This window comes from Cercospora kikuchii (genome assembly GCF_019650295.1).
Source record: "Cercospora kikuchii DNA, contig_00001, whole genome shotgun sequence".
Lineage (NCBI taxonomy): Eukaryota > Fungi > Ascomycota > Dothideomycetes > Mycosphaerellales > Mycosphaerellaceae > Cercospora > Cercospora kikuchii.
In genome coordinates this window covers 4,761,154-4,787,686 of record NW_025408582.1, presented here as the reverse complement: position 1 = coordinate 4,787,686, position 26,533 = coordinate 4,761,154, and the positions used below count along the sequence as shown (strand labels likewise).

At 54.2% G+C, this 26,533-nt stretch overlaps 11 protein-coding genes across 11 annotated transcripts; 6 read left to right on the top strand and 5 right to left on the bottom strand.

Annotated features, from left to right (window-relative positions):
- Nucleotides 1-227: 227 nt before the first annotated feature.
- Nucleotides 228-905, bottom strand: CKM354_000187300 (uncharacterized protein; the record flags this gene model as incomplete). The annotated part of the gene is made up of 1 exon (XM_044797008.1): nt 228-905. One exon carries the CDS (start codon nt 903-905, stop codon nt 228-230), a length of 678 nt encoding a protein of 225 aa, XP_044652943.1.
- Nucleotides 906-1,514: 609 nt separating this feature from the next.
- CKM354_000187200 (uncharacterized protein) lies at nt 1,515-2,765 on the bottom strand (the record flags this gene model as incomplete). Its single annotated transcript, XM_044797007.1, has 1 exon — nt 1,515-2,765. The coding sequence occupies one exon, from the start codon at nt 2,763-2,765 to the stop codon at nt 1,515-1,517; it is 1,251 nt and encodes a 416-aa protein (XP_044652942.1).
- A 309-nt stretch (nt 2,766-3,074) lies between these two features.
- On the top strand, nt 3,075-4,313 carry CKM354_000187100 (uncharacterized protein; the record flags this gene model as incomplete). Its single annotated transcript, XM_044797006.1, has 1 exon — nt 3,075-4,313. The coding sequence occupies one exon, from the start codon at nt 3,075-3,077 to the stop codon at nt 4,311-4,313; it is 1,239 nt and encodes a 412-aa protein (XP_044652941.1).
- A 509-nt stretch (nt 4,314-4,822) lies between these two features.
- On the top strand, nt 4,823-5,919 carry CKM354_000187000 (uncharacterized protein; the record flags this gene model as incomplete). The annotated part of the gene is made up of 3 exons (XM_044797005.1): nt 4,823-4,899; nt 4,977-5,129; nt 5,181-5,919. 3 exons carry the CDS (start codon nt 4,823-4,825, stop codon nt 5,917-5,919), a joined length of 969 nt encoding a protein of 322 aa, XP_044652940.1.
- A 3,937-nt stretch (nt 5,920-9,856) lies between these two features.
- Nucleotides 9,857-14,209, top strand: CKM354_000186900 (uncharacterized protein; the record flags this gene model as incomplete). The annotated part of the gene is made up of 1 exon (XM_044797004.1): nt 9,857-14,209. The coding sequence occupies one exon, from the start codon at nt 9,857-9,859 to the stop codon at nt 14,207-14,209; it is 4,353 nt and encodes a 1,450-aa protein (XP_044652939.1).
- Nucleotides 14,210-15,008: 799 nt separating this feature from the next.
- Nucleotides 15,009-16,839, bottom strand: CKM354_000186800 (uncharacterized protein; the record flags this gene model as incomplete). The annotated part of the gene is made up of 4 exons (XM_044797003.1): nt 15,009-15,277; nt 15,338-15,590; nt 15,670-16,673; nt 16,731-16,839. 4 exons carry the CDS (start codon nt 16,837-16,839, stop codon nt 15,009-15,011), a joined length of 1,635 nt encoding a protein of 544 aa, XP_044652938.1.
- Nucleotides 16,840-17,385: 546 nt separating this feature from the next.
- On the top strand, nt 17,386-17,962 carry CKM354_000186700 (uncharacterized protein; the record flags this gene model as incomplete). The annotated part of the gene is made up of 2 exons (XM_044797002.1): nt 17,386-17,529; nt 17,594-17,962. The coding sequence occupies 2 exons, from the start codon at nt 17,386-17,388 to the stop codon at nt 17,960-17,962; spliced, it is 513 nt and encodes a 170-aa protein (XP_044652937.1).
- A 770-nt stretch (nt 17,963-18,732) lies between these two features.
- Nucleotides 18,733-21,217, bottom strand: CKM354_000186600 (uncharacterized protein; the record flags this gene model as incomplete). The annotated part of the gene is made up of 3 exons (XM_044797001.1): nt 18,733-19,627; nt 19,733-20,107; nt 20,166-21,217. The coding sequence occupies 3 exons, from the start codon at nt 21,215-21,217 to the stop codon at nt 18,733-18,735; spliced, it is 2,322 nt and encodes a 773-aa protein (XP_044652936.1).
- A 1,134-nt stretch (nt 21,218-22,351) lies between these two features.
- On the bottom strand, nt 22,352-23,512 carry CKM354_000186500 (uncharacterized protein; the record flags this gene model as incomplete). Its single annotated transcript, XM_044797000.1, has 1 exon — nt 22,352-23,512. The coding sequence occupies one exon, from the start codon at nt 23,510-23,512 to the stop codon at nt 22,352-22,354; it is 1,161 nt and encodes a 386-aa protein (XP_044652935.1).
- An 833-nt stretch (nt 23,513-24,345) lies between these two features.
- Nucleotides 24,346-25,289, top strand: CKM354_000186400 (uncharacterized protein; the record flags this gene model as incomplete). Its single annotated transcript, XM_044796999.1, has 2 exons — nt 24,346-24,589; nt 24,712-25,289. The coding sequence occupies 2 exons, from the start codon at nt 24,346-24,348 to the stop codon at nt 25,287-25,289; spliced, it is 822 nt and encodes a 273-aa protein (XP_044652934.1).
- A 461-nt stretch (nt 25,290-25,750) lies between these two features.
- On the top strand, nt 25,751-26,527 carry CKM354_000186300 (uncharacterized protein; the record flags this gene model as incomplete). The annotated part of the gene is made up of 1 exon (XM_044796998.1): nt 25,751-26,527. One exon carries the CDS (start codon nt 25,751-25,753, stop codon nt 26,525-26,527), a length of 777 nt encoding a protein of 258 aa, XP_044652933.1.
- Nucleotides 26,528-26,533: the final 6 nt, after the last annotated feature.

Genomic DNA, 26,533 nt, shown 5'->3' with positions numbered 1-26,533 from the left:
TTGAGCGTTCTTCTGTCATGGTCTTTTGGTCTTTGGAAGCCACTGCTGTGCAGTGCAGGCGTTTTCTGGTGGGCTGGGATGCGACGAAGACATGAATAGCGAAGGTTGATTGTATCATAAGCTTCATCATATAGTAGCACCGTGTCCTTTGCGCGGATGTAGTCTATACTTGCAAACCAGGGCGTATCCAGAATGTCCAGTTTTCCCAGAACGTCTCTTGCCTATCGTCACAACTTGGCATCCCGTTGCACTTTCCGTCTTACCTGCAGAGCTTTTTCATACAGTCCCAGTTGCTCCCAAAACCCCTCATTCGGCTTACACCTTGCCCTTCCTCTCCTCACCCACTCCAGAGCCTCTTCTCTTCCAACTTCAAATCTCCACATCAAGTACGCACAGACTATCGTCGCGGACCGACTCACTCCCATGGCACAGTGCACAAAAACTCCACCACCTTCCTGAAGTCCCTGATGAATAAAATGATTTGTCTTCTCAAACCATTTGGCTAAGTCCTGCCGTTCGTCGTCTTCAACATCAATTCGAAGCCATTTATCGTCCCCTTGAACAGTTTCAGCACCTTGAATCCTCTGCTTCCCAGCCTCAGTGACTTCTGCCACTTTTTGACTCCCTTCCTCATCCATTTCCCAATCCAACAAACTCACTACATGCGTCACACCAGCCTTCTTCAACGGCGAAGGATTTTGATATAAAGCCGCGATGCCGCCGATGTACAATCTCCCTTGGACTCGCATACTCTCATCCGATGCATGTGGTTTCGTTCTAGAGGACTTGTTGCATGTGGATTCCTCCGCAGACGTAGCCGAAGGTTTCGAAAGAGGTATCTCATCAAAGTACGAAGCATTTTTCCAGCCATCGGTAAGTTGTGCGAACTCCCAAAATCGAGTCATGTTGAGTTGTCGAACGAGCATCTTATTTCCGTCCGTTATAGTAGTCAGAACCAAAGTTTGTCTTCTTTTGTGGGCTCAGCAGAAGTAGTCCATTATGCCTCATTCAAGCTCGTCGAGATTGTGTCATCACGAGGAATGTCATCGACGACCGATTTTCAGCATCCAAAGAGGAGAGAATTATATGATGCTATCATGAAGAGGGTCGTGTCATTACAGTCCACCATCGAACAGAAAGTAGGAAGACAACAGGTGAGGTTGGAGAGACAGTAGATGCCTCGGCACGGAAACAACGATGAGATGACCCCCTGCCTCGCGCTTTGAGTATGCGAGATCTCATCAAAGGAGGCAGCGGCTTTGTGCAGGCTCTTTTGTGTCCATTGTTTGTGCAATGCGAATACTACGAGAGAACGAAAGACATCTGCTATCAGCAACGGCACCATACTGCAGTCGTATGTGGTCGCGCCTGCCTGTAATTGCCGATTGTGCCCTCCACCATTCTGAGCTCGCTCCGACGGCTCGACAATACACATCACTCTCTCCCGACACTGATTCGAAGCTTTCACGCCGACATGCAAGATCAGATCTCGTGTCAAGACTGGAGAACATCTCTCAACCCTCCACAAAGTAAATCCTCGTGTTGCCTTCGCATGAGACCTCCAGGTCCGGCAGCAACGTCGCAAACGCCCGTTCGATACTCTCGAAGTCCTTCTCGCCCGGTCCGCTGAGATATATCACCGTGTTCATCAAACGCAGTCTTCTGAGCGCGGGCTGTCGCTGGATGAAGCCTGCGAGTTCGTGCAAGTGCACAGCTCCTCCAACGAGCGACAAAGCCTTCAACTCCAGCAGCAAAAGCTCGTCAAAGGTCCACAACGTGTCGCACTTTTCGAATCTGCGAATTGTGATCTCCTCGATCTGCTCGTGCGGCAGATGTTCGCCGCTGTGTAGAATCTCGAGCGACAGAGACTCGAGCTGCTCGGCACCTTGAAGGGCCTTCATAAACTGGTCGATGCGCCGGCCTTTTCCAAGTGAATTAGGGTCGCGGTCCCTCTTAACCCACACTACCAATTCCGCGGTCTTCAAAGTTGACAGATGGTTGGCAAGAGACGCCAAGCATGCCTCGTCGGTCAGTAACGAGTGTACCGGTAGCCCCCATCGTCCAGGCTCCATCCGAAGGTTGTCTATTTGAAGGTCGCACCGCGACAGGCAATGCAGCATACGCATTGCGCTGTTCTCATTTGCCGGAGTCATTTCGCTTGGAAAAACCATCCCGCCTCCTCGAACGAGTTGCGCGTACTTCCGTGGCCTAGTGGCAGACTTGCGGCAGTCTGTGAGAACAACTTCCAGGGGTTTCTTGTAATTCGAAAGCTTGTCGAAGATGGCCTCGCCCATAACATCAATGGTTCCAACTGTCACGCTGTCTCTGAGAGCCCTCTGCGGCGTGAACTCTTCGCCGTCAGCTTCGGTTTCCCAATTCTCGGAATTCAGCGCCGTTGTAATCCGCGTCAAGAATGCGGACTTCGCGTCGAATGAGGACTTGCTACTGTACAAAGTAACCCAGATTCTCGCGAAGGCGATTCGCAAGTCCTCGTGTGATGGTATGCCATCTGTACAGATGCTTATCTGCCGGATTGCTGAACCGAACCGTCTCTCACGAACAATCTTGAGAGCGTCCTTCAGACTGGGCTCGTACGCCGGTAGGATGGCAAGGTCCTCGAAGTGGACTTTGGCGAACGACGACTGTGCCCTGTCGTAGCACTCCTTGTTGGCAAGTCGAAGGCAACCAATCCCTTCTTTATCGACGCTGTTGGCGACTAACTCGAAGAGCTCAGCAGGAAGATTCGAGAGTGTTGTTTGCTCCATGTCCTTCGCGCGACGGGCCATACTTCGAGTGATGGTCCCCATTTTGTCTGGTAGGGCTTGTCGGGTTTGTCGAAGACGAGGTACATTGCTGATGTTTCATTTGGTATTCACTCAAGACTATCACATGAAAGCGGGAGCCATCGGCCCGTTCTTTCTCCGATTTACTGGGCACGTATACTGACTCTTCGAGTCTCCTACTTCTTCTGCATCTTGTTGCTTGCTTCTTCTGTACTCAACTCTGCTCAGCAATCGACTCGAGACTCGAGTCTCACCATTCCAGATCTCATTCCGGGAGAGCCCTACTGTAAGATGGAGGACAGCGAGCCCGTCGACTGGACCACTCTGCCCACAGAGCTCTTTGAGCTCGTAGGCACCTTTCTCCCCACGAGGGACCTGCGCGCAGTCCGACTTATCAACCGCAGTGCGAATGAGAAGATCCTTCGACACTACACCAAAGTCAACTTCTCAACCGTCAGCATTCTGCTCTGCTACGCTGCAAGCATTCGCGAAGCAGCCAAAATAGTCGCTCACCCCGTATTCGGAACGGCTATTCGTCAGATCTCCTTGTGTGTCGACACGATCATTCTAGGAAACGCTGATATGGACCCGGACAGTTACCTGGAAATATATACCGTAGGGAATTACTATGATGGTCACGACAACGACGCTCAGATTTTCAACTCTTCCGAGTGCATCTACGAAATCGCGGACATGAATGAGAGTGGCGAAGACAGGCAGATCTTCGAGCAGATTTGGCAGAGACTAAAGGAGATTAACAAACTCGAAACGGTGCACTTGACAGACAGTCAGCTCATGACCCCAGGAAGCGAGGTCGAGCAGCGCACACCTATTGCTTGGCAAGAGTTCTGGGGCAGCGGCGCTTTGTCCTTCCCCTGTATAGAGGCGAAGAAGCTTCCAACATTGGTTACCGCTCTGGACACCTTGGCCGAGAAAGATCTTATGCTGGACACCTTCTCAATGGAGCCGAATCGATGGGCATATCTTGTAGATGGCGCTTTGACTTCGAGCCATAGCCTTGATGCGAGGCTATTCCGTCAGCTCAAGAAGCTGCATCTGAGAGTGGCGCCAAGCGGGTTTGGCGACAGTGTGAGGTTCGGCAGTACGACCGGCCTAGGATCTTCGATCTCTGCAATGCGTCGATTGAAACAGCTTACGATCGAGTGTCCTGGATGGTATGTCATGCACAATCCTCGCTACACCCAGGAGCACCTGGAGGACGCCATTAGGGGCCAGCAGGAGCGAATTTCTCATGCGATGTTCGGGCACGACTTTGTGTTGCCTGAGACGATAGAGTATCTCTGCGTCAAGATGCATTGGGTCAACCCTCGAGACATGGGCGATCTGATTCGGACAAACCCTCAGCTCAAGACGCTGCAGGTCTACGCTGGCGTCCAGGAAGCATTGGGTGACGAGCATTCCATGTCCTCGGATGCTGTCGTGTCTGAGCTACGTGCCAGCACTGGGAATGCCGAAATCGAACTGGACATCCACGTTCCGTCGAAGTCTTGGTACGCAGCACAGCTGTAGATCTTCGATGATGAGGGGGAGGAAGTGTTGCCTTTGTGCTTGTGGAACGACTTGTGCTCACGATCGATTCGTGGATGGGGGAAGGAGTGTTTCATCGCGATCTCCCAAGAGGTGCTGAAGCGTGGTATTACAGAAGATGCTGCAAGTCATAGATCGATAGTCGAGTCGTGACGGGCTGCGATTGGAACTGGCTCTTGGGTGGCAGGGAGAGAAGTGTACAGTGGCATGTGCGGCGGTTCTGACTAGGCTCAGTCAGTCTTAATTCTGCATTCCTGGCCTTGCAGCGAATCCATCGTATTTTGTCAGCCAAAAAGTAGAAAATTATTTGGGCGGAGCCGCTGCGCTTAGATGCAAACGTGAACGTTGAAGTGAAGCTTCACTTCAACGGGCATTAGGCAGTCACGTATTAGCGTCTTGGCACGTCACAACACGAACACTTTCCTTTCCCATCAACTTTGTCCTGCACTTGTTGTACAACAACACCGACACTCATTTTCGACTCACCGACAATGGCTTCGCCGGAGCCAGTCGACCACGGCGAACCGCCCTCTGAGGCCGAAACGCACCCACAAGAGGAGCAAGAGAGGTAAGTGATCATGAGCGACTATGGCGGCGGCGGCGACGGCAGCGGTGTGTCTTTAGTGCGAACCAACAATGGTGCAGCGAGAGGCGGTTCAGGGGACTTTTCGAAGATTCGAAGGACCTTCTTCACAGTGTTCGTACTGTAATAACCTTCGCCGGCTTTGTCGAAGCCATGCACGACGACTTGTTGCTCGAAGATCTCAAGCGCAGGACCGATCGGACCAATGAGTACGAGTAGGTCATCATTTCGAGACAAGTCCGCAAATATGTACTAACAGAGCCGAGTTGCGGCTTCTATCCCGAGATCGTCATCAAAGAGACAGGAACTGAGCCCTCCGACCTCTCCCAAGTTGACATCGCCAGGATGATCTCGGACGCACTTGCTCCACACGGGGACGGCACAATGGACGGTTTGCTCCGTTTAGTGGACTACAGGTTTGCTTTGGTGGTCGACACGGCATGCCGCGAATTGCAGAATTTGCTCTGCAACACCCGGCTCGTGCTCCAGAGATTGACTAGTCATCCTTTTGGCAAGGACCACGACCACGTGCGAGAACTTGTCGACACAGATATGCGAGAATTCTTCAACGTTGATATGGACGGAATTGAAGCCTCTCTATCGGCAACACGTCAGGATGTTGCAAATTGCGCGACAGAAATCTTCACATCTGTTCATCGCACTTTCGGAGCGTTGCGCGATACTCTCCACCAGCTTCGATGCGAGGCGAAAGAGAAGTGCGCTGGCTCACATATCCAGAGCGCGTGCGATAGGCTCGATCGTGATCATCAACGGCTGTTTCTCATCGGAGTGGCCGGAAAACTCCACGAGGCTCCATTTTGCAACGAGGCCAACGCGGAGTTCGTTCGCGACCTGTGGCAGGATATTATAGCAGCCATGGGACTTCTGAAAGCTGAAGCGCTAGGTGATTGCGCTCAAAAGATGTACGAATGGCTAGACGTCAAGATTCGTGGGGAGTTGCAGGAGATCTTTCCGAGCGAGTTCGTAGAGACTCTGCAAGATTGATGCATGGGTATCTGTCATGAGCCATTGACGGAAAATGGCTCCTGCCGTCATCTGGCGATGGTATAGCCTGCGGCTTCAAGCATTGAGCCAAGGGATTGAGGGCACACGGCACTCTCCCAGGCAGGCGAGCGACGCAGAGAGCTTGCACGGGCACGTATCACCATGAGACTTTGGTACGTACGCTCTCAACATCGTCGAATAATTTTTCATCCCGTATCTCACGTGCTTCGGGTCATTCTTGTTGTCGGATTCTCCGTTGGATCAAGTCCTTTTCGTCCGTGAGACCTCGCAGGCCGGCGGATGTATCGGGCTTTCGTATGCTCCGGTCGATCGCTAAGTCTTGCTTGCTACAAGGTCTGGCTTATGTTTCATCGTGCAGCGAACTGCTTCGTCGTACGACTCTGCTCGTAGAAGTCTCGAAGGCCTGAAGCGCAGAGGTGCTGTTGTAGTGGCTGTCGGTCCTGGAGCATGGCTCTGATGCTCGAATGTCCTTGCCCTTGCTCACCGCGGAAGCGGACCGAGTCCTATCGCCTCAACTCTGGAGTGCGGCCAAGTGACCTTCTGGGAATGTTCAACACTGCAAGTTAGCAGCCATCTTCGGCCATCTTCGCACAAAACACTGCATGTTGATGCTCAGTTGCCTTATTCGTTCTCCTCTGCACAGCACCTGATCAAAATTGGTGAGATGCGGACCGCATGCCAAAGAAGGCAATGCATTATCATTATCATTGGAGGGAGTAACAGCCTTTCACAGTAATGCACAAGCGAATCGGGAGAAATGCCGACGGAGTTCGTGTCAGCCTGCTTGTCCGAGCAAATACCTTCAATAACCTTCGTGGTCTCTGTGCACAAACATGTGCAAGCGGCGTAGTCCCAGTCCGTTTCATGTTGTTGGCTTACAGTAGTACTTTGATTCACTTCCAAGACGTAGCCCAGCGTGCCACCTTGCTTTCACCCGCTTACCAATGACCAGACTCCAGAGTGTAGGCATCGGTCTCAAGCAGTCTCATGCTTGGAGTTGGGCTGACAAAGTCAAGGTACTTTGCCGGTCTTCCGAGATTTCCGTTCTGTTGTTGGGGGTACAGGATGTCCATGCGACAACCCAGTGCTTATCAATTGCTTGTCGCCTATTAGGAAGTGGCAACCACAGAGAATTCGAAGACCTTGCGATCATCAAGATGAAGTACTGCAGAAAGTGCCGAGTAGCAACGAAGTAATCGCGATGATGGCTGGATGAAAAGCGCGAATCGAGAAAGTACCAAAGGTTTCGTGTTATGGGTTTTTCCAATCCGTTGGCTCAGTAATTGATACACTTTATAATCCATCATAACCTTCTTCACATCCCACGAAATCTGAGCTGTCTCGGCTGATCTATGCCGTGATTGCAAGCAACGTACGAGAAGGACTTGATGCAGACAGCAGAAGTAAGCCTCTTGAGCCCGAAGTCGCGTCGAAGTGCTCGTTAAAGTGTGGGATGCATCGTATTGTACACGACTGCGGGCCTGCTGGCAAGGTGCGATAATATTGTCATACGTGATCTGGTCGTTCGCGAAGACCATTATGGGGCAGGAGCCGGGGCCTCTGTTCCGCTTCCAGCACCTGCTCGAGGTCCTGTCGTAGGTGGCAGCAGAAGCGGCATATATCCTTGTTGGCACAAACTCTGTTAGCTCGTGCAAACTTTGTTGTGTAACGCGTTGTCGCGTTGAGGGCAGTGTTCCAACATCGTCAGGAGAGAAATGCAAGTGCAGGAGGAATTGTGGGTCCGCGCTTGCAAATCGCCAGACGAGGGAGCAGTAAAGAAATCGGGAGACAATGTCCAGCACGTACCGACGCCTAATGACATGATGGCCATGCCCACGGATAGGTACGCGGGGGAAGATGAGGCCGCTTTCTGCGCGGGGGTCTCAGTGAGCCAGCTTTGGAGTGAAAACAGGACGGCGGTCCATCCCAAGAGCCTGGAACGTCGTAAGCAAGGTCCCGATGGAGCGTGGCGGCGAATGCTTTACTTGTTCCTTGTGAAGATCTACATCACAGCAAGTGTTAGTGGGCAACACTTGTCCATTGCAGTCATGACTACTTACAGCTGCCATTGGCAGAGTACTTGTCATGGTGCCTATGAGGTGAAACGTCAGCAAAACCCGTGCCAAGGACGCGGGCCCGTGGTGAGAAAGCATTGCCTTACTCTGAAAGTCTGTGCTGCCCTCATCCTTCTCAGGAGGTTGGTAAGGTACGACTAGGCAGGTAGCACAATCAGCCTTCATTCGCGCTTGTGCCTCTGCAAGCGGTGCTGGCCGATGAGGCAGCGCGAAGGGCTCGTACTCAGGTCCGGGCGACGCATGTCCTTCTTGGAGGCCATCGTGGCTCGATGTGCGGAATCGGGAGGAGGGTCGGGGCAGTGGCGAGATGGCTGGTGCGATAAAGAATCGGTGTGCCGTGATAGTGCTCCGTGGTTGCGCAAGTGTGGTGAGAGTGGGTGAAGTCGGGCTTGGAGACGAGAGCTGGCCGTCGGGCGAACTAACTAGTGGACGCTGCCGAAACGATGTTGCCAAGCATCTCTGGTGTTCACAACTGGTCGGGCCATTACTTATCGTGCTACTTACAGCGTCTCTACAGTCGGGCGATAAGGGTGAATGCTTGGGGGCAACGAGCGTCTGCCTTTACTGCTCAAGGAGGCGAGATAAGCACCAATTCCAAGTCCGAGTGACATGTCCCGTTGACTCGCAGAGTAGCGTGGGCTGGTGCACGGTTCTGCTCTGTCATGTTCATCTATCTATTCTCGCGCATGCGTGACAGGGGCGAAGAGAGATGGAAGTGAAGCGTTTGTGATTGACCTCACCGCGCAGGCGAACATGTGCCACTCCTGGAACAGCTCGACGGGCACGTACAGCAGCGATGGAGGGGAGGGCATCGATGGTGAGACTCGGCGATTCAGGTTGGCCAAGAATGGCGACAGGACGGGAAGGAAGGCGGGCCGAAAAGGCAGAGCAGCTGGCAACGTGGGCCAATCCTCCGTTGGTCCTGCCTGTGCTGCTGCTTTGGGGGTGGCCGTTGGCGGTACATACAGGCGTTGCGCACGACTATCTCGGGGAGCGAGTGACAAAGAGGATCAGCAGCTCTGCCCTCATCATCGATTCGGGGGCACGGGGCTTGCGTGCTGCGCCGGAAGAATGTGCCTGAGCGCCAGAGCTCACCACCGCTGATTATGCCGTTTGCCGTGAATGTTTCGGAATGAGCTGCAGCACATCACCAATCTTCTGTGCGTGGTTCAGCAGAATACTGTACACGACTGTCGAGGTGGGCACGCGCCATCCCGGTCCGTGGATTTATGCACCCACTTCAGATGAAGGCCTTGTGCAACGGCATGACGATGCTCGGAAATACTCGCTCATTTCGTCCACGGGCCATCGCTATAACACAGTATTGCCGCCGTCATTACTCTTGCCACCGGTCTCGCGTGTGCCGTGCTGGACTTGTCCGTGATCGATGCGTCTGATCTGGTCGTGTCTCGACTAAGCAGAGGCGCCGTGCCCAAAGCAGAAGTGTGGGAGTGGGCGAATCGCGCGTGCAGCATCGAGACTGCAGTACTTCCGTTTCCGCCTTGTTCGGCTATCTCGCCCTGCTCTGTGCTGCTGCTCCGCTCATCTGCACGCCTGCTGCTGCTGCTGACGCGACGGGCCCTGGTCGCTGCCCTTTGTGTGTGTGCATGGGATCCCTCCATCGCTCCCCATCACTGCATTACTACGTGCCTGCATACGCTCCTGCTACCACTTCTCACACTACCCACCACCACCACACCACCCACTCTGCCGACGCCGACCTGCCCTCGTCCGATTCCACCACCACCGCACCCCGTCGCCGACATGGCGTTGAAGAGGTCGACCAGCTAAGGCGTGCCGCGAGCGTCTGACGATGATGCTGCTGCTCGCTCAGCCGTACTATGGATCATGGGCACCGACCACTGGGTGGAGGAACGGGACAGCGACCACTGCCTCCCCAGCGCGCCGTGAGCGGCTCCCACGCCCTCCAGCAAGGCCTCAAGAGGCCCGCTGTCCCCTCGCGCCTCAATAACGTGCGCTCCGTCTCGCAACCCGGCTTCTATGTCGACCTGACTTCCGATGCCGCTACACGACAGAATGTTGCTGCGTTTACGAACAATGGCGGCTCACTATACACGTCTCCCAACGTCATCGACCTCAGCGACGACGACCAGGCACGACCAGCGAAACGAGCCAGGACCGACGCCCACGTCCCTCCTCCCGGCGAAGGCGGCGTGCAGGATCCCGCTCACCGAAGACGACCCGGCTCACCTCTCCCACCCCCTCCCGTTCCGCGACTGCCTGCGTGTATGGGAAGGAGTCGTCGGCCCGTCGTGGACAGGCTAGCACGAAGGGCGAATGGCCTAGAACCACCACTATGTGCGACGCGCTTGCCGCTACCGAAGCAGGTGGCAGACTTTGCGCCTTGGAATGGACAACATCTGGAAGATGTCATGACAGACGGCGTGGTGAAGGGCGGCTACTACGACAAGCCTCCCGGGCCCAATTCGACTGAGACCAATTCAGCGAAGCCGACCATATGGCCAAATTTGTCGGCAAAGAATAACATGGGTCTGCAGACTTTGTCATATCTATTCACATCGGTACTCGAGAAGAGGCAGGCGCTCGGGAAATGCACAGCGCCCTCGACCTTCAAGCCGCCCCCGCGTGTAACCGTAACAGACACCAAGCGTGAAGCCTGGCTGCGTGACCTCGCCAATCCCGAGGTACCCTTGCGGAAACAAAGCAGGACCATCCCGCATGGAATTCGGGGCAAGCTGCTCATGGAACAGTGTCTGGGCAAGAACATCGCCATGCCGCGGGCTGTCTGGCTAGCAAAGTGTGTTGGAGCTAATGAACTTCGAGCTTTCCGGAGAAAGGGGGTCAGTGGCACCGCTGCCGCTGCGGGCGAAAGCAAATGGGTTCGCGAATGGACCGTGCAAGTGGAGTACTTCCTGGAGAGCGTTATTTCTATGTGTGGACAGCCCGAGTGGCAATCGAAGATGGACTATGCCGTCAAATTGGCCACGGCCTTCTATGCAGAGCGCCTGCTTGAGCGGGATCACTACCTGGACTGGATTGTCTCGTCGTATGCACAGGCTACCACGGACCGACTACCGATTTGGATCATTCTAGTTCAGCTCTACTGGAAAGAAATAACAAGCTTCGGCCGACGAGGGCGCCGACTTGCTGAAGCTACTCTGGAAAACCTACAACAACTCACTCGGCTCGACTCGAGGGTTCACGATTCGCTGAAGGCTAGATTGCAGAAACTCGTCATGATCATGGCTGTGACCAATCGAGGCTGCCTCATCATTCCAAGGAGCTGGCAAAAGTATCAGCACTTGCTGACACCCAAGACTGCAGCTCCCGGTACCCCTGCGCAGAATATTACCAAGAGGAACCGAAGATTACTAGCTCCACTGATGAAAACGCCACAGAATACGCGATCTCCTCTGTTGACCTTGTACGGGATTCTGGATGCTCATGCTCATGCGCTGCATGTGGATGTCGAGAGACTCGCCACAGCTTGCCAGGCCATCATCCCAGAGGTTGACAAATTGGTTGCCGCGCTGCTGACATGGTCTTCGTCGATATACCGCACCGGAGTTAATCGAGCATACCTCGCTGCCAAAGTCATTGCGATCCTTGCATCGAAAGGTCTAGATACTGATGGTGCAATACTGAGCTTCCTGGGGATTCCACAGTCGGGATCTATAGTGGCAGCTGACGTGCACCGCGTATGCACAGAACTCGTGCGCGAGAACGGCTTTTCATGTGGAAGATACCTCCAATGGTTGATCACATCTGGTGCAGTTTCAGGGAGCGCATCACCGGACCTCGCCACTGGCTTGCTCATAGCGCTTCCCGCGTCTGCTCTGCCCGCTCATCTGCAAAACACGCGAAAGTCCCTACTACACAGGATCTCGGACGTGAGAGATGATAGCAGCCTCGTTCCAGCAATACTGGGCGTGGGTATCGACGATAGTGACACAGCCTCGCGCGTGCGCGTTATGCAGCAAACCGAGAGTCTGGGCGCAGCTGCCAAGCAGGAGCTTGCTGATGGGCTCATTGCACAAGTGGAATACCGGGTAAAAGAAAGCATTCTTACGCATGCATGGTTCTGCTTCGCGCGAGATTTGCTCGAGATCATACTGGATATGCGAGCGTTGCGCCACCTGCTTCAGATGTCTATGGCCTCGGGTGACCCCGGCATCTTGGCCAGTGTCAGTGATACCATCAGTTATCATCGCAAGTCCTTTGCAGCCCTGGGATACCTGATGCCGATGGTGGATGACTTGCTTGACCACTATCGAGTCTTGCGGTCGCAACAGGCACTTGACAGAGCACTTATCATCTCGCTCATTACTTTGACCAAGCCATGGGCCGACAAGATGCACCTTTTGCAAAGTCAGCAAATCCTCGGTGCCTTGCCGAATGATTTACTGATCTGCGAACAACAGACCTCCATGGCTGTCTGCTCGCCCGCCTCTGATAGTCTGGTTAGCATGCAAGCGGGGAGCCTTGACTCTGACCAGGAAATCGATGCAGTATTCGCTAGTGGGAATACTATGGACGAGCAGCTGATGCAACGGGTATTTGCGAGAATTGCGCAGCGCGCAAGCAAGTTCGAAAGCGAGCAAGATCACGCCGCCAGCAAACTTTGCGCATGGCTCACACAGCTCCGTGCTGTCGATGCCACCAACTTTGACATACTCGCCACCAATCATGTGCAGGCGTGTCTCAGAAGCTCTGGCGACGCGGCCTCCTCATTGACATTGATCAGCGCACTTGTCGCAAGCGGCTGCGTGGAATTCGAAACAGTCATCGGCTTGTCCCAGAGTATGAAGACACCAGCGTCAGCGTGCACTATGGTCCGTCTTCTCACGGCAACAGCCAGCATATGCGTTGGGCTTGGCGAGCACGAAGCCTACCGCTTTCGAGTCATCCAGCAGCGGACCTGTCAGACTTCTGCCGATATGCTGGTACCATTACTTATCACTGCTATGGACGACACCAAGTTCCCTGCTTCTGACCCAGGCATAATCACGCTGCTTCTTGAGTACACTGTCAGCAGGTACCAGGTCTGTCTACGTGCGCTAACAAGCGCTCGTCCATCACCAGTGTTCCTCGCCAATTGCACGAAGCTTGTCACGAGAGTGCTGTCTCCGTCCTGCGATGAGTATGTTCTAGTGGCCGGACTTGATGCGAAGACGATCATTGGTCTCGCCGATGCTATCTCTGTTGCGCAGTGTACGATGGCATTAGCTCTGCTCGCCAAAAAGGAGGCATTGCGAGTGTCGCTAAATGAGACTACCCTGCAAACAGCAATACTTGACGCCATCATTAATGGAAGCGAAATATGGCCACAACTACTCGAAAGCGCTGGGCAGGACACAGTTCGCAGCATTTACCAATGGGCAAAAGACCAAGTGTTGGTTTGTACGTCATTGGAAATAGGGCCCGCCAGTATTGACGAAGCTCAAGCAAGTCGCAATCTTGACATCTTGTGTGTTGCTTATCACGCTGCCAAAGACAACAGCAAGTCTCAGATCGTCTCGGGCATCTTGGACAGACTAAAGGAACTATTGGAGCGCATGCCAAAGGAGCCCCTCGGTGCAGAGCACAAACAATACCTCATGGCCTTGCGGGTTCTCCTCCATCTCAGCATCCTCTACGCCTGTGATCCATCGTCGGACCGTGACGGCCCTCGAACCAGTCGCGAAAGCCTCCTCGCAACACTGTGCATATTTCTTGGACACCCCGGCCTGCAGTGCCATCAGGAGATCCTTGAATACATTCACGATGTTGCATCTGCTCTTTCGGATGCATTGCCTGCTGAATCTCTGACCGCTCTGGGACACGCAATGCTACGCAATGGAGTTCGTGACCCACGACTAGCTTTCATCCTTGGCATGATCAACAACCCTGACGCTTGGCTTGCTCTCGTGTCTTACCCGCAGCCGCAACCCGGTGGTGGAAGTGCGCAGGCCAAGGCGCTGTTACAACGAGCCGCGCAGCAACAACAACAAGCGCAGGCTGCGGGCAGACCTGGTCCGATGTCTGGTGCTGGAGGGTCCGCTGTGCTGCAGCGTGCGATGTCGATGAGAGCTGGACAGCAACCGCAGGGCGAGCCTAAAGTCGTACCTTACACACTTCGGCGATGGGAGATGATGAGTGATGCAACGCCAAGCATGGGAGACAACGATACAAGTCTCAGTCTTGGGTTGTTTGGAGCAAGGAAAGTGTATTAATGGCGATTCCACTAGATTGGAAAAACAGATTGGAGGGACATGGACAACATTGAGAGTCTGTCCGAAAGATGACGATATTAATTGGAAGAACGGTGCACAACGGCGTATCTTGGGAATGAATATTTGGTTTGGCGGGAACAGAACGAGTGCAGTCTGGTTGGTGGCATTGATGGGAATATCATGGAATCACGATCAACGGAGCACAACAGGGCGATCTTTCTTTCCTTTTCTTTTCTTCTTTCTGATTCTATTCTACTCGGCATTTCTGGAAGCGTTCAAGCGGTCAGGGGCTGTGTATCTTTTTTTTCATGCTCGCTGGCATTGTTTTCTGTTCTTCGGAGATGTATGAGTGGGAGAATGGTGGAAGGGCCTAGAGGGGCAGATTGAAGGAGAAGTAGAGCATATAGTGGAATGCTGTATGATGAGACGCAAATTTTAGTTCAAAGTTTGAGTTGCTCTCGCTTTTGCTGCGCTTGCTGCACTATACGACAGCTCCGTCTGTATCGTTCGGATACTGATGCCTGCGCTTGATCCTCAACGTAACCTTGTCCTCTCTGCTTGCGATGTCGCTTACTGTCACGATCAGTGCAAGTTATAACTCATGTAGCCGTTGCTGACCTAAAATCTTAGAGCAGCAACTCTGTGCATCGTTCTTGCCTTGCGCCGTTATGCGTATCTCGCAGGCTTGGATTGGGCAATTCGAACCTCATTGCCTCCATTCATATCATGCGCACATCATCGTCATCATCGTACTCTTCTTCGTCTCGTTTTACCTTTTTGCTTTCCCATTCTTCTTGGTCTAAATGGTAGCTCCATGGGTCCTTCCATTCTCGTCGTCGCTTTCGCTTTCCATCCCGTTCGAATGCTCGGGCGCTGGGCTATCTTGATCAGAAGTAGTGACGTTGTTTTGGCCTGTTGTGAGGCCGTACCCTTGCACGATCTCCCCTACGTGAAGATCGGCAGCGTGGGACATCCATGGGATCTTGCAAAATGATTTGCCACCGCGTCGACTACAGTCTGGGCGCTGGCAAATGTGTCCGAGGAAACAGGTGGCGGAGCGGCAATTTCCTGTGAGAAGTGGTCAGTATAAGTGAGGAGAATGTGGGACAGGACAGAGCAGAAACCTACCTCGTTTCGGGCACGGCTGGTGTCGAGCTACCCATTTCAAGCACTCAAGCATTTTTGGTGATACTGCAGAGTGGTCGTATGGGCATTCATCGCCTCTGAGACAGTACCCATTGAATTGAAAGTTATTGCACAACTTCTTCTGCGCAACTCGAGCCTCGAATTCTGCTCGTTCTTCGCGGGTGGACGGAGGCGTGTACGGGTCCAGGCGGTGTTGGTCATGGTTGAGCGCAATCTTGTCGGGTAATAAGTCCTCCTGTGAATATTGAGTGAGCACTCTGAAGCATGCATTGAGCCAAGTCTGGAGGAACGCGTTTGCCGCAAGATAGACTTACCTCTCGTGGTAGCAACGCAGCTACGTCAGAAAGTGCGTTCCCAGCACTTGCATGGTCGGGATGGTCGACCGACCCTATGTTACCTGTCATGAAGTCGTTGTCACTTTTGGCCAGGTTCGACATCTGGAATTTCGCTTGTGCAGTTCCATTTGCAGGTGCAGGTACATTAATTGGTATCGTGGTATCCTTCTCGTGCCTGAATTTACAGCCTGACCCGTACCTGCAATTGCCCTTCTGGTAGAATGCACAAGCTAGAGTCTTGATCTTCTCAACAGGCGTCGTCTGGTGCGGTGAGACGGGTGGGCGCTCGGTTGGCTGAGAGGTGTTGACTTTAATTGGGACACCATGGCTTGTGCGATCGCCAGGCAAAGGCGAGCTTCGAAAGACGCCCGACAGGTCGTCTTCTGGCAAATTCAATCTTGAGAATTCGCGGTGGGTGGCGTAATGTCGTATCAGCGTGATACGGTGTCTGTTGCCCATGTAGGGTTGGAGTTCCGATACGTAGCCAACATCATGACAGGCTGCGAAGAAGACGTGCTTGCACTGTGTGCTCTCAACAAACTGGCGAAATACGGCTCGTATCTTGAAATCGGCGTTCTCCTTCAGCTCGCCGGCGTCGACAAAATCGAATAGATCTCCTGAGCGATTGAAGCTGGCCACGAAGGGCGCAATGGACCGCTTCTCGGCGCCGCAGAGTTTTGCAAATGCAAGTGCTTTCGAAAGGCCGACAAGATTTGCGTAGATTCGCACCATGACACGGCAGTGCTCGAGGCCCAAATTCCGGAGTCGCAGTTTGATGGCTTCATTGAGCATATTTGCAGCATTTGCGCCGCCTTCAATACCGTTGGTGACCAAGGTATCGTTGAACACGTAGCCATCGCCATCGACCAGGAGCAAAACGAAAGGGTCACGGTCTTGGCCTCTAACCTGCTGCTTGTAGTTGTCTCTGGCCATTCGAGCTTCTTCATGGTCGCTCTGCAAGCGTTGGTAATCGGTCAGCAGGGCTGGGCCGTGTCAGCTGTGGTCAGATGTCATGATATGCCATTCGCGGGTGCACGAACCTCGATACTTGTCCAAGATTTCCGTCTGTGTTTGAGCATATCTATCGCTCTGGAGGCGATATTTCTCCAGCTGCGCGGTGGCATCAGCCAGTTCTCGCGCGCTTAACATGGCAGTAGCGAAGTCCGAATGTGCTTTTCAAGGAAAGACTTCGCGGAAAGCTCGACTTGCGAGAGCAACGAAAGGCTATCACGACTGGAAAGGAAGTGAAGAGAAAGACTGAACGCCTGAAAGGGCACCAGACGACATGATATGCGACTTCGCACGCGTGTCTGAAAGATGTTTGTCTCGTCGAGTCTGAGAAGATGAAAGCAAGCGGAAATCACATCGGGTCTCTTGCCTGTGCAGGGATGCGACGGCTCCACTGCGAATAAACAAGACGCGGCAAGCAAGCAAAGCCCCACGACGAGCGCGGTCGACAGCGAGCAACATGTCGGGCAGAGCAAACGCGCCGTGACTTGTCGATGGAGAAAGTGGTGCTTGATGGCGATTGATGGGAGCGATGGATGGTCTCGCGCTCGACAAGGATGTTGCAATTGACTTTCGGCTGCCCCGCGAGCCGTTTGCTTGACTTCGCGTCGTCGCGTCTCTTCTGTTGACGCTGTGCAAGCAATACTCGTGCGGGATCCAAATTGCTCGCGACGGCCAGGCACAGCCATGGACAGCAGTGCACACAATGCCCTGAATGGTTGCGTCACGTCGCTGCGCTCGAGCATGCAGCTGCTGGAGTCGAGCATCAACATCTTGGACAGCGGGGTCAACGACTATCCGCGCCTCGCGAAAGTGTTACAGACCACCAGGGTAAACATCTCCTGCACAGCTGCCAGCTGCCAGGTGTCGCTGAGAATGCTGACACTAGATCTAGCACTTCGAACTCGTCTCCGAGCACGATCTGACCACCGCCCAATCGACCCTGCTCTCCGAAATCCAACCCGAAGTCACGAACCTCCTCGCACGCGTGGAGACATACCTCGATAAGCTGGAGCGGCGTGAGAAGAGCCTGATGGCCAAAGCAGAGTTGCAAGAAGGGAGACTCGCACAACCATCACGAGCAAGCTCCGGATCCAAGAGTCCCGCACGTAGACCGACAGCCGGAGGGCTGGGCAACATGGAAGAGATGAAGATGCAGCAGCTGCGGCAGAAAAAGGAACGCCTGAGCTATGCTGTAGGAAGATTGGAGCTGCAAGCAAGTCAGAGGCAGAGGCAGCTGAGAAAGAGCATGGCTGCGCAGTGAGACTCTGGTCCGGTCACTCGCACATTGTGACATTCGACTTCACGCCGGTCCCACGCACAGACCACCGCGATACAAGAATGGACCGGACCATGCACAAGAGTGCGAGTCCCCTGACTATCTCGAACATGAGGCGCCCGAGTAGCTCAGACGCTGCACCACGATGATTCGAGAAGAATGGTGTGATTTCGTCTAAGCAAAGCTCCTGTTCTCTGCCACATGGGTAGTGGCAATGCGCCCTCCTTGAGACGATCTGCCACCTCGTCCGCCTTCCTTAGGGACATTTGCGAAAAGGCGTGGTATTTCACGCACCACGCTTCGTCCGGGTGAGCGTATTTCATCTGACTATCCGAGGTGATCGTGAGTGAAAGAGGGTCTGGACAGACTGAGATTAGAAGGGGCCTTGAGATGACAGAGTACGCTGTAGTGATAGCTGCTTGAATTGAAGGCAAAGAAAGCATCATCGACACCAAAGAAACGATCCGCATTCTGGGGGTATATACAATTCGAAAAGTCAGTTAACGAAACAAAAAAGTCCCAAAACTCCTCTGCTCTGTCCACAGAAGCTGATGGAACCCGGCCGTGAGTCGCTGAAAAGCGTAAAGTCTTCGAAACGAAACAGACACAAAAAATGCACATTCTTCCCGGGAATGGCTCTAATCCCCCTTGCTTCAGTATACCATGGGTCGTGCTGAAAAGCGTCCACATGCTCCAGGCTCTAAGGTATGCTGACGTGACGCTCGTTCTTCTCGCTTTTGACGCTCTCTCTCCTCCTACGGAGCGTTCGATTCTGAGGCTCTCGAAGCCCCTCCACGGACGCTGCCACTGAGACTCGCGCCAGACACATCCCGTGTAGGCAGCCCTGGGCTTGAGATCGGCGGCACTCCAAGAGATCCAGAGCTCGAGATGTTGCTCACCTTTCGCTCAACACCAGAGTCGGCGCCATTGGCTTGGAGCGACGTCTGTCTCGATTGCGAAGAGGCGATTCTACCGCCTGTGGGGACGCTGGCAACCGGTGTCACCCCACCCTGCACACGCTGGCGCGTGCCTGGGAGATTCTTCAATCTCGACGTTCTCCAATTCTCGTACCATGTTCTGCGGCTGATATCACGCAGCTCCACGCGCCATTCGGAGAACACACTGTCGCGGAGACGTCCAAAATCGCAATGACTGGCATCGTACGGATCCGCGAAGCCCCATGGGAATCGGCGTCCGATTTTCTCTCCTTTCTTTGGTGCGGGCACGTATGGAGGCAGGTCGTAGATGTCTGGCGAGAACACTGACATTGGGAGATACGGCGTCTCTCCGTTGCTGGTTTCCATCAAGGACAGGCTCGATTGACGCCGGTGAGACTTGCCCCGCCCTCCCGGGGAAGAAGAGTTGGACTTCCCGGATCCGGTGTCGTCATTGTCGCTATTGGCCTCTTCTTCAGAGTCTTCCTCGAGCTCCAACGCCTCCAGGGGGTCCAATTTGGCAGTCTTGATAGCGTCCCATACAGTACGTTTTAGGTACGTGATGTGACCGGTAGTGATCGTATCTGCTTTCCCGATGACTGGAATCACTGTAGTCTTGCCCCAGAGGGCTCGCATTACCTGAAGATCAAGGTCGCTGTCGAGAGTGGATGCAGCCTTCTTGGCGCCGGGCTGCTGAGCAATAGTAGCGCTGAGTCTGATCGGGAGTTAGCATTGTCAAGATCAAATCCGGGAGACTAGCAGCCGGCATTGCCTGCTGCAATTCTGGCTTGCGGTGGCTTTACCGCCTCGGAAAACATACCTCACAGGATCCAGCACCAGCAATACGCAATGAATGTGCGTATCTTTGACACCGGGCGTACGCATGACCTTCTGCTCCTCGGCGAACGTCTCTTCGAATTTGCTTTCCACGAATCCAGCCAATTCTCTGCACTGCAGATCGACCACGTTCTTTTCCAGCCCTTGGGAGTCCCACAACGTCAGACCAATTCGCTCTCCTTCGATCTCCGATTCCAGGTATGTCGAAGTGAACGAGGAGCTTCCGCGGCTGCCATACGAGGTCTGTGGCTCGGGATCGCTCCCATGAGGCTGCTTGCCAGGTGGCAAGGCCAGCGAGTGCTTGAGGAAAGAAATGAAAGAAGTCTTGCCACTGTTCTTAGCTCCGACAACGAGGATGCTGGAAAATTCGTTAGCTCTGATTGCTTCTAAGTCCATGGCTCTGCATGACGACTCACTTGAATGGTGTCGGATCCTTCTTGCGCCGAATTCTGCGAGGGCTGTTGAACGCGTTAACATTCGTTGTAGTTGATGCGTACGAGAAGCGGCCGCGATTCGCCATGCTGGTGGTGTCGGAGAGGTCTGGCGCTACATACTCGCCACTGCTGTGGACACCATTGATTTTGGCCGAAGGAACGGGCGGAGAGGAGCTGTTCAGGGCGCTGTCTGCCCGGCCACTGGAGTAGCCTGGCGGCGAAGAACTGCTCATGGCGGAGCTCGACGGCATGCCTTGCGACTGGCTGGGGCGAGAGAAGTTGGCGGTCGGTCGGGTGGGACCAGATGCGGAGGCGGATGAAGTGGTGTACGCAGCGTTGAAGATGGCCACGCTGTCCGGTCGTTCCTCGCTGAACGGATTCATTCCTGGCAGCGGCGCGAATGAAGGGAGGTGCGGTGGTTGCTGTCGAGGCTGCGCGGCTTCCCTCTTCGCCTTCTCCTGCTCCTCCTTCCGCCGACTGCTGCCCATGCCACTGACTTTGCGCAACATGCTTCCTGTCTTGCCTGCCTGCGGCGGGCGGTTTGCTGCTTCCTGCTGTACTTGCGCAAAGAGAGTCTTCGGAAGCGGTGGTGCCGTCGGCTCGGCGACGTAGAAGGCGCGTTCGGGCTGGTCGAGTGAATTCTTGCGCGACGAACTGGTGTTGGACTTGCGCAACAAGCTGAAGCTGCGCTTTCGTGGGAGCGCCCCGCCGTCACCAGTGCTCGCCGCTCGACTCCGTCCTCCAACGGGCCCGCCGTTAGTCAACGCGTTGTCGTCGGCGATAGGCCACCCGGTCGTCTTCCTCGCGCCCGATCCAGTCGTGTTCACTCGCGCGAGCGGGCGGCTGTCTGGCAGCTGCTCTGAATGCCGTTCTTCCACTCCAATGGCGTTTGCGACGGCAGCGGAGAAGGCTTCACGCTGGTTGGGGAAGGGAGGGTCGCGCGGCGATGAGGGTATGGGTGGAGGGGAACGATGGCTCGTCGTGTAGTCGGCATCGCGCAGCTGGTCAGCGGAAGAATACCCGGTCGCCATCATGTTTCAAGGGTCAGTAGTCCAGAGGCGATCACCAGGTAAATCATTGCACGACCTCGCTAAGTGTGCTGATCCGCGCATTCGCGCGAAGCGTAGGACAAGATGTCGTCTAGCCGCCCACGCTGCGCAACGTTACCAAGGGAGGAACAGGACAACAAAACACTCGAATCTGGGACCCTCTCTTACGTGCCAGAGAGTCAGCGAATTATCCTTTCGAACCGCCTCTTCGCAACATGCAGCAGCCTGCCTCATGTGCAACGAGTAAGGAGCCACCGTGCCGGTTGGGTTTCACATGGATTTGCGCGACTAGGCCCGACGTTGCGGAGATGAGCTTCCTGAAACGCGCCACTCCACAGCTTTCACGTGTCATCAACAGCTGCCGACCCAAACTTCTATATATGCGCCGAACGTTCGGCTTGCATGCGGAGGAGACGGCAGTTGTCTGCACATCCCGTGCATGTCGGGGAGCGACGTTGATCCAGCGCTCCTCGATACCATAGCCATATCAGCGCGCGACGAACGCGTCCAATGGCCAAATTTCGGATTCGCTTCCTTCGCGGCGTCGATCAGGAGCAGCTCAGGACGACTGGCTGTAGTTTTGGGCTGTATCGCCGCACGATAGCAGCGCCAAGCAGCATTAACAGAACTCTTCGGAATATTCGCAAGGCAAGACCATACCTTGGCGTCGACAGCATAGCCATGATGACATGGAAGACATTTTCGTCATGCTGGTGCTGAGCAGGCTGGACCAAAGCGCCGTGCCAGATTTAGAAACCTCGTGGCATGTCCTCGAGCTTAGCAACCATGACATCCCCCATGATTCAGATCCTGAAGAACCTTTGGTCGACCAACATGTCATGACTGTTGCTCGTGGCGCGGCTGTCGGCCTGATGATGCTAAATGGGTGAGAGTCCACGAAATACAGCTGTTCTGGTTCAGCTTTAAAAGTTCATTGCCATCCTTCATCTAGTATACATAGCTTCTGCGCTCTTCGTCGCAACATATGTGGACACGCCACAATAAATGGAAGCCTCTCATTCCTCGCTGCTAACCTGCAGATGCGCGATTCCTCCAGATGATGCGCATTCATGGTACTCTTCTCTGCCCACCTCTCACAAAGGAGCGTCGACCAAGATCCTATTCCTGCCTTGCTCTTTTGTTCGCACCAGCCTGCATGCCCTGTTGCTGCTGGTAGCCGTACCCACCTTGCTGACCCATGCCACCACCTTGGAAGCCCTGGCCGCCTTGAAAGCCACCACCTTGATAGCCGCCTCTTCCGCCCATACCATACCCACCACCTCTAGCTCCACCGCCTCCAAAACCTCCTCTTCCCATTGCATTGTTGCCCATCATACCGCCCATGCCCCCAAATCCGCCACGGAAGCCCATGCCATTCATTCCCATCGCCATCATAGGGTTTGCCATCACACCGCTCATCATGGGATTGCCGCTTCCATAGCCATAGCCATTGTTCATACCACCAAACCCTTGTTGGTTCTGCTGTTGCTGAAAACCACCTCGTCCTCCCTGAAAGCCTCCGCGTGGCTGGAAGCCACCACGTCCGCGGTCTTGATAGCCGCCTCGCTGGAACCCACCACGTTGAGGAGCAGAATTGTACGCTCCGGCATCCTTCTTTGTGGCTTGTCCCGAATCACGTCCCTTAAACGGATTGCCGAGTCCAACATACCAGACCTGGAATTGATTTTTGCGCTTACCTTCAGTTGAACCTGTGCCATCTTCCTTGGGAGCTGGGTCTTCCCTTGCTTCTACTGCTCGCTTTACTGCAAAGGCCGCAGCAGGTGTGTCGAATTCCAAGTAGGCTTCGCCGCGAGACTTTCCATTGATCTTGTGCTCGCCAAAGGCAATGTCCCGAAGTTGTGTTTCGACCTCGGCTTGCGCACAAAAAGCGCGCAGATCTTCCTCTGTAGTCCACCAGTGGAGTTCGGACAACTTCAATGCCTGGGTGGCGTTCGGCTCGACAGATGTTGTAGCAGGGGTCGATGAGGCTGGTCGGGCTGATGATGTACCATTGGCAGGTGGTGCAGACTGTTGATGCTCATCATGGCCATCATCGGGAGCTTTCCGTTTCTGACCTGTTTGTGCTGAAGGCGCATCTTGCTGTTCCTGATGTGTCTTATCCTGCTGCTCATCGTAATTTTCATACGAATCGTCCCCGAAGTCAATGCGGTCTTCTGGATTCTCTTCTTCTTGATGTTGTTGTTCGTTCTGCACTTGCTCTTGTGCCTGCGATTCGTCGCCGTAGATGTCGAGATCGAACGTGTCGTCTTCGCCAGACATGGTGGACGTGAGGTCAGCCTACGCTGATGGTTATGCAGGACCCTTCAGGGCTCAGAGAGGTCTGTCACTTGGACAGGAGGGAGGTGAGCGCTTTCAACCTGTTTGGAGAGGTTATGTACAAGTCCTCGAGGGTCAAGTCTGGTTATTGTACAATCAGTCTCGCGATCAATCGTACAGATGTATCCGTTTCTCGTCCTCTTCTTCCCATTCTCTGTCCTCGGTGTCAATGCAGACATACGTACACTGTTGCTCTCCCTCGGCCACTGGTACACGAAGCTTCAAGTAATAGTACAACAGTCGCTGCTCCTGCTAGCGTCCCACTCAAGCGCTGAGTCCAATGCTGTGAGGCTCTTCTGATACCGATGTTCCGATGATACAACACCCGCTCTCGTCGCTGCTTGTGCCGACTCCTGAATGGGGAGGCGCGTCACTCGCCGAGTACCACGGGACAAGGGCTTCGAACGTGCACTGCACCTGTTAGTACGCGACGGCTGTGATCTCCACTCGGTGTCTGAATATGCTGCTTACCTTTGTCGATGGCGTGTTGAACAGCAGAAGACGCGCTCTGGAGAGCTCAGAGCACCAACTGCTGCAGGCCGAACGCTGCCGATGTATCGCCTGCGGGCGGCACGGCACGCCTCCATGTCCGATCCTCGCAGCTGCGGCAATGACGATGTGAAAGGGAACGCTGCCATGCTGAATTGGATTAGCCGGGCAACTGGCCTCGTGACAGTGACCGCACGCTCGCTCGCCTGGATCAGGTAGCATTGCTAGCCTGTTCCCCGACCGAGCGGCGGTGTGAAGCAGATTGCGGCATATATAGACCTCGCATCATGCCCCTCGCACGCGACCATGTCGCCGCCAACATCGCTGCTGTGAAGCAGGCAGAAGAAAGCAGCAAGATGGGTGCGGCCGAGAGCAGCGAGAGCGGGACCACCACCCAGGCATTTGCAGGCGAACAGAGTCGCGAAGACGAAGAGAACGTCTATGTCAGCCTGACCCACGATGCTCTGGACGCCTCGAAGCAAATGGCGCGGGTGAAGAGTGCAAAGGCCGGCGCTGTCGTGCTGTTCGCCGGTGAGTGGTTTTCCCCATTGCCCGCGACACTGAGACGCCTACTCAGCACTTGAGCAGGACTGTCAATGGCAATGTCATGCCTCAGTAGAACACACAGAGCTAAGTCGAACGTTGTTCCCTAGGCTGCACACGAGATTCCTTCAACAAGAAGGCCGTCACCCATCTCTCCTATTCAACCTACGCTCCTCTAGCTCTCAAGACGCTCTCTCGCATTGCCCGGGAGATAAAGCGCGATTATAAACTCACAGCCATTGCCATAACACATCGCTTAGGCCGAGTCGACATTGGCGACGAAAGTATCCTAATCGCAGTTTCCGCACCGCATCGCAAAGCAGCTTGGGACGCCGGGGAGGCCTGCCTCGAGAGTGTGAAGAAGTCAGCCGAGATATGGAAAGAAGAATGGTTCGAGGATGGAGGCGTGTGGAGGAGTAATCGTGATGGCGAGGCAGGTACACCTGTGACGAAAGGGAAAGAAAAACTGGAGAGGAGGGAAACAGATCGTCCATCGAAAGGAAAGGAAAGGAAGATGTCCAGTGCTGACCCAGCTGCAAAAGATAAACTGCCTTCCAGAAGGAAATCCAGCGCTGCGAATAGCGGTGGGCCAAGTTCAATTGGCATCAAAAAGGCTGCCACTGAACCTTCGAGGCCGAAGACTGTAACACGGACAACCACATTTTACGAAGGCGGTTTCGAGATATAAGTGCGCACTGGACTTTCGCGGGCGGATCATGTTTTTTTTATGGTATGTGATGTGTGACGGCGATTATGGTTAGCTTTACGAGTGCAGTAGCGACAAGACGATTGAACGGGTGCCTGCGAAGCGAAGCGAGGCGTATGGATGGTATTTTGCAGGAGTAAATATTCATACAGCGAAAAATAGCTAACAGTTGCCCTTGTTACTGATGTGATGGCAGTGCAAACTTCCTCAAGTCGTACTTGCTTCGATTGAAATAGTGGTAAAGCTTGCTTCCAGGCGGAACCACGTTCTGCGGCCACGAACAGAAATCACCCTACAGTGGTCCGCCTCGAGCACTTTTGGAGTGATTGATACCGTCGCTCACAACCTCGCCGGTCGAGACCTGTTTTCACAGCACTTATCATTTCTCGACCGGAGAGATACCCTCACCGGGCTCAGACTTGGCATCATAACTCGAACAGAAAATGCATATTCCTATCCCAACCGCTTCTCCGTCCGCGCCTCGACCGGTTCCAAAGGCTCCGCAAGAGACGAAGGCCTGCGACGATGTTTCCCAGCACTCCTTCCTGATCCTAGCTCTAGCAGCGGAGACTGTCATATGCAACATGGAGCGTATTGTTGCACTCAAGCAGGTCTGGGTCGAAGACTTTGCTAGAATTGTGCAAGGACTCAGAACGATGAGCGTGCAGCATTGTGGAGCGAGAAAGACATGCCAAGGCGGTAGTGGCATTGACAAGACCGGGAATGGATATTTCAACGCATCACACCCAGAAGCCGCTCAAAGTCTGTGTTGCGAGCGGGAGCTGCAAAAGGACCCGCAGAAGAAGGGTCCCGCTGCAGCCAGGAAGAGCTGGACACGGGTCTGGAAGCGAAGATCATGGACACCGACCTCAATTCCATCTGTCGCTCTAATCAAATCGAAGCGATTGTCTGCGCCAGACGCTTTGACACGAAAAGGGATGGAGTGCCGCTGTCGATACGTCCTCAAGCTCGAAGAGATACAGCATCTGTTGGTGCAGGTTGTGGAGCCAAATACCGGACATCTGCCAGAGACCGTTCAACAAATGGCGATAGCACTGCTTTGTGATGAAGTCGAGGCATGGGTGTTAAGTGTAGAGTCGATCAGGACGATCCGGATGCCTGCGGCGGGAGAGAACAAGTCGCCATCGGGCCGCTACTCAATTTTTGCAAGGTCCGGAGCAAAGGGGAGGGCTGAGTCTGAAGACGTCTCGAGTCCATGAAGTGGC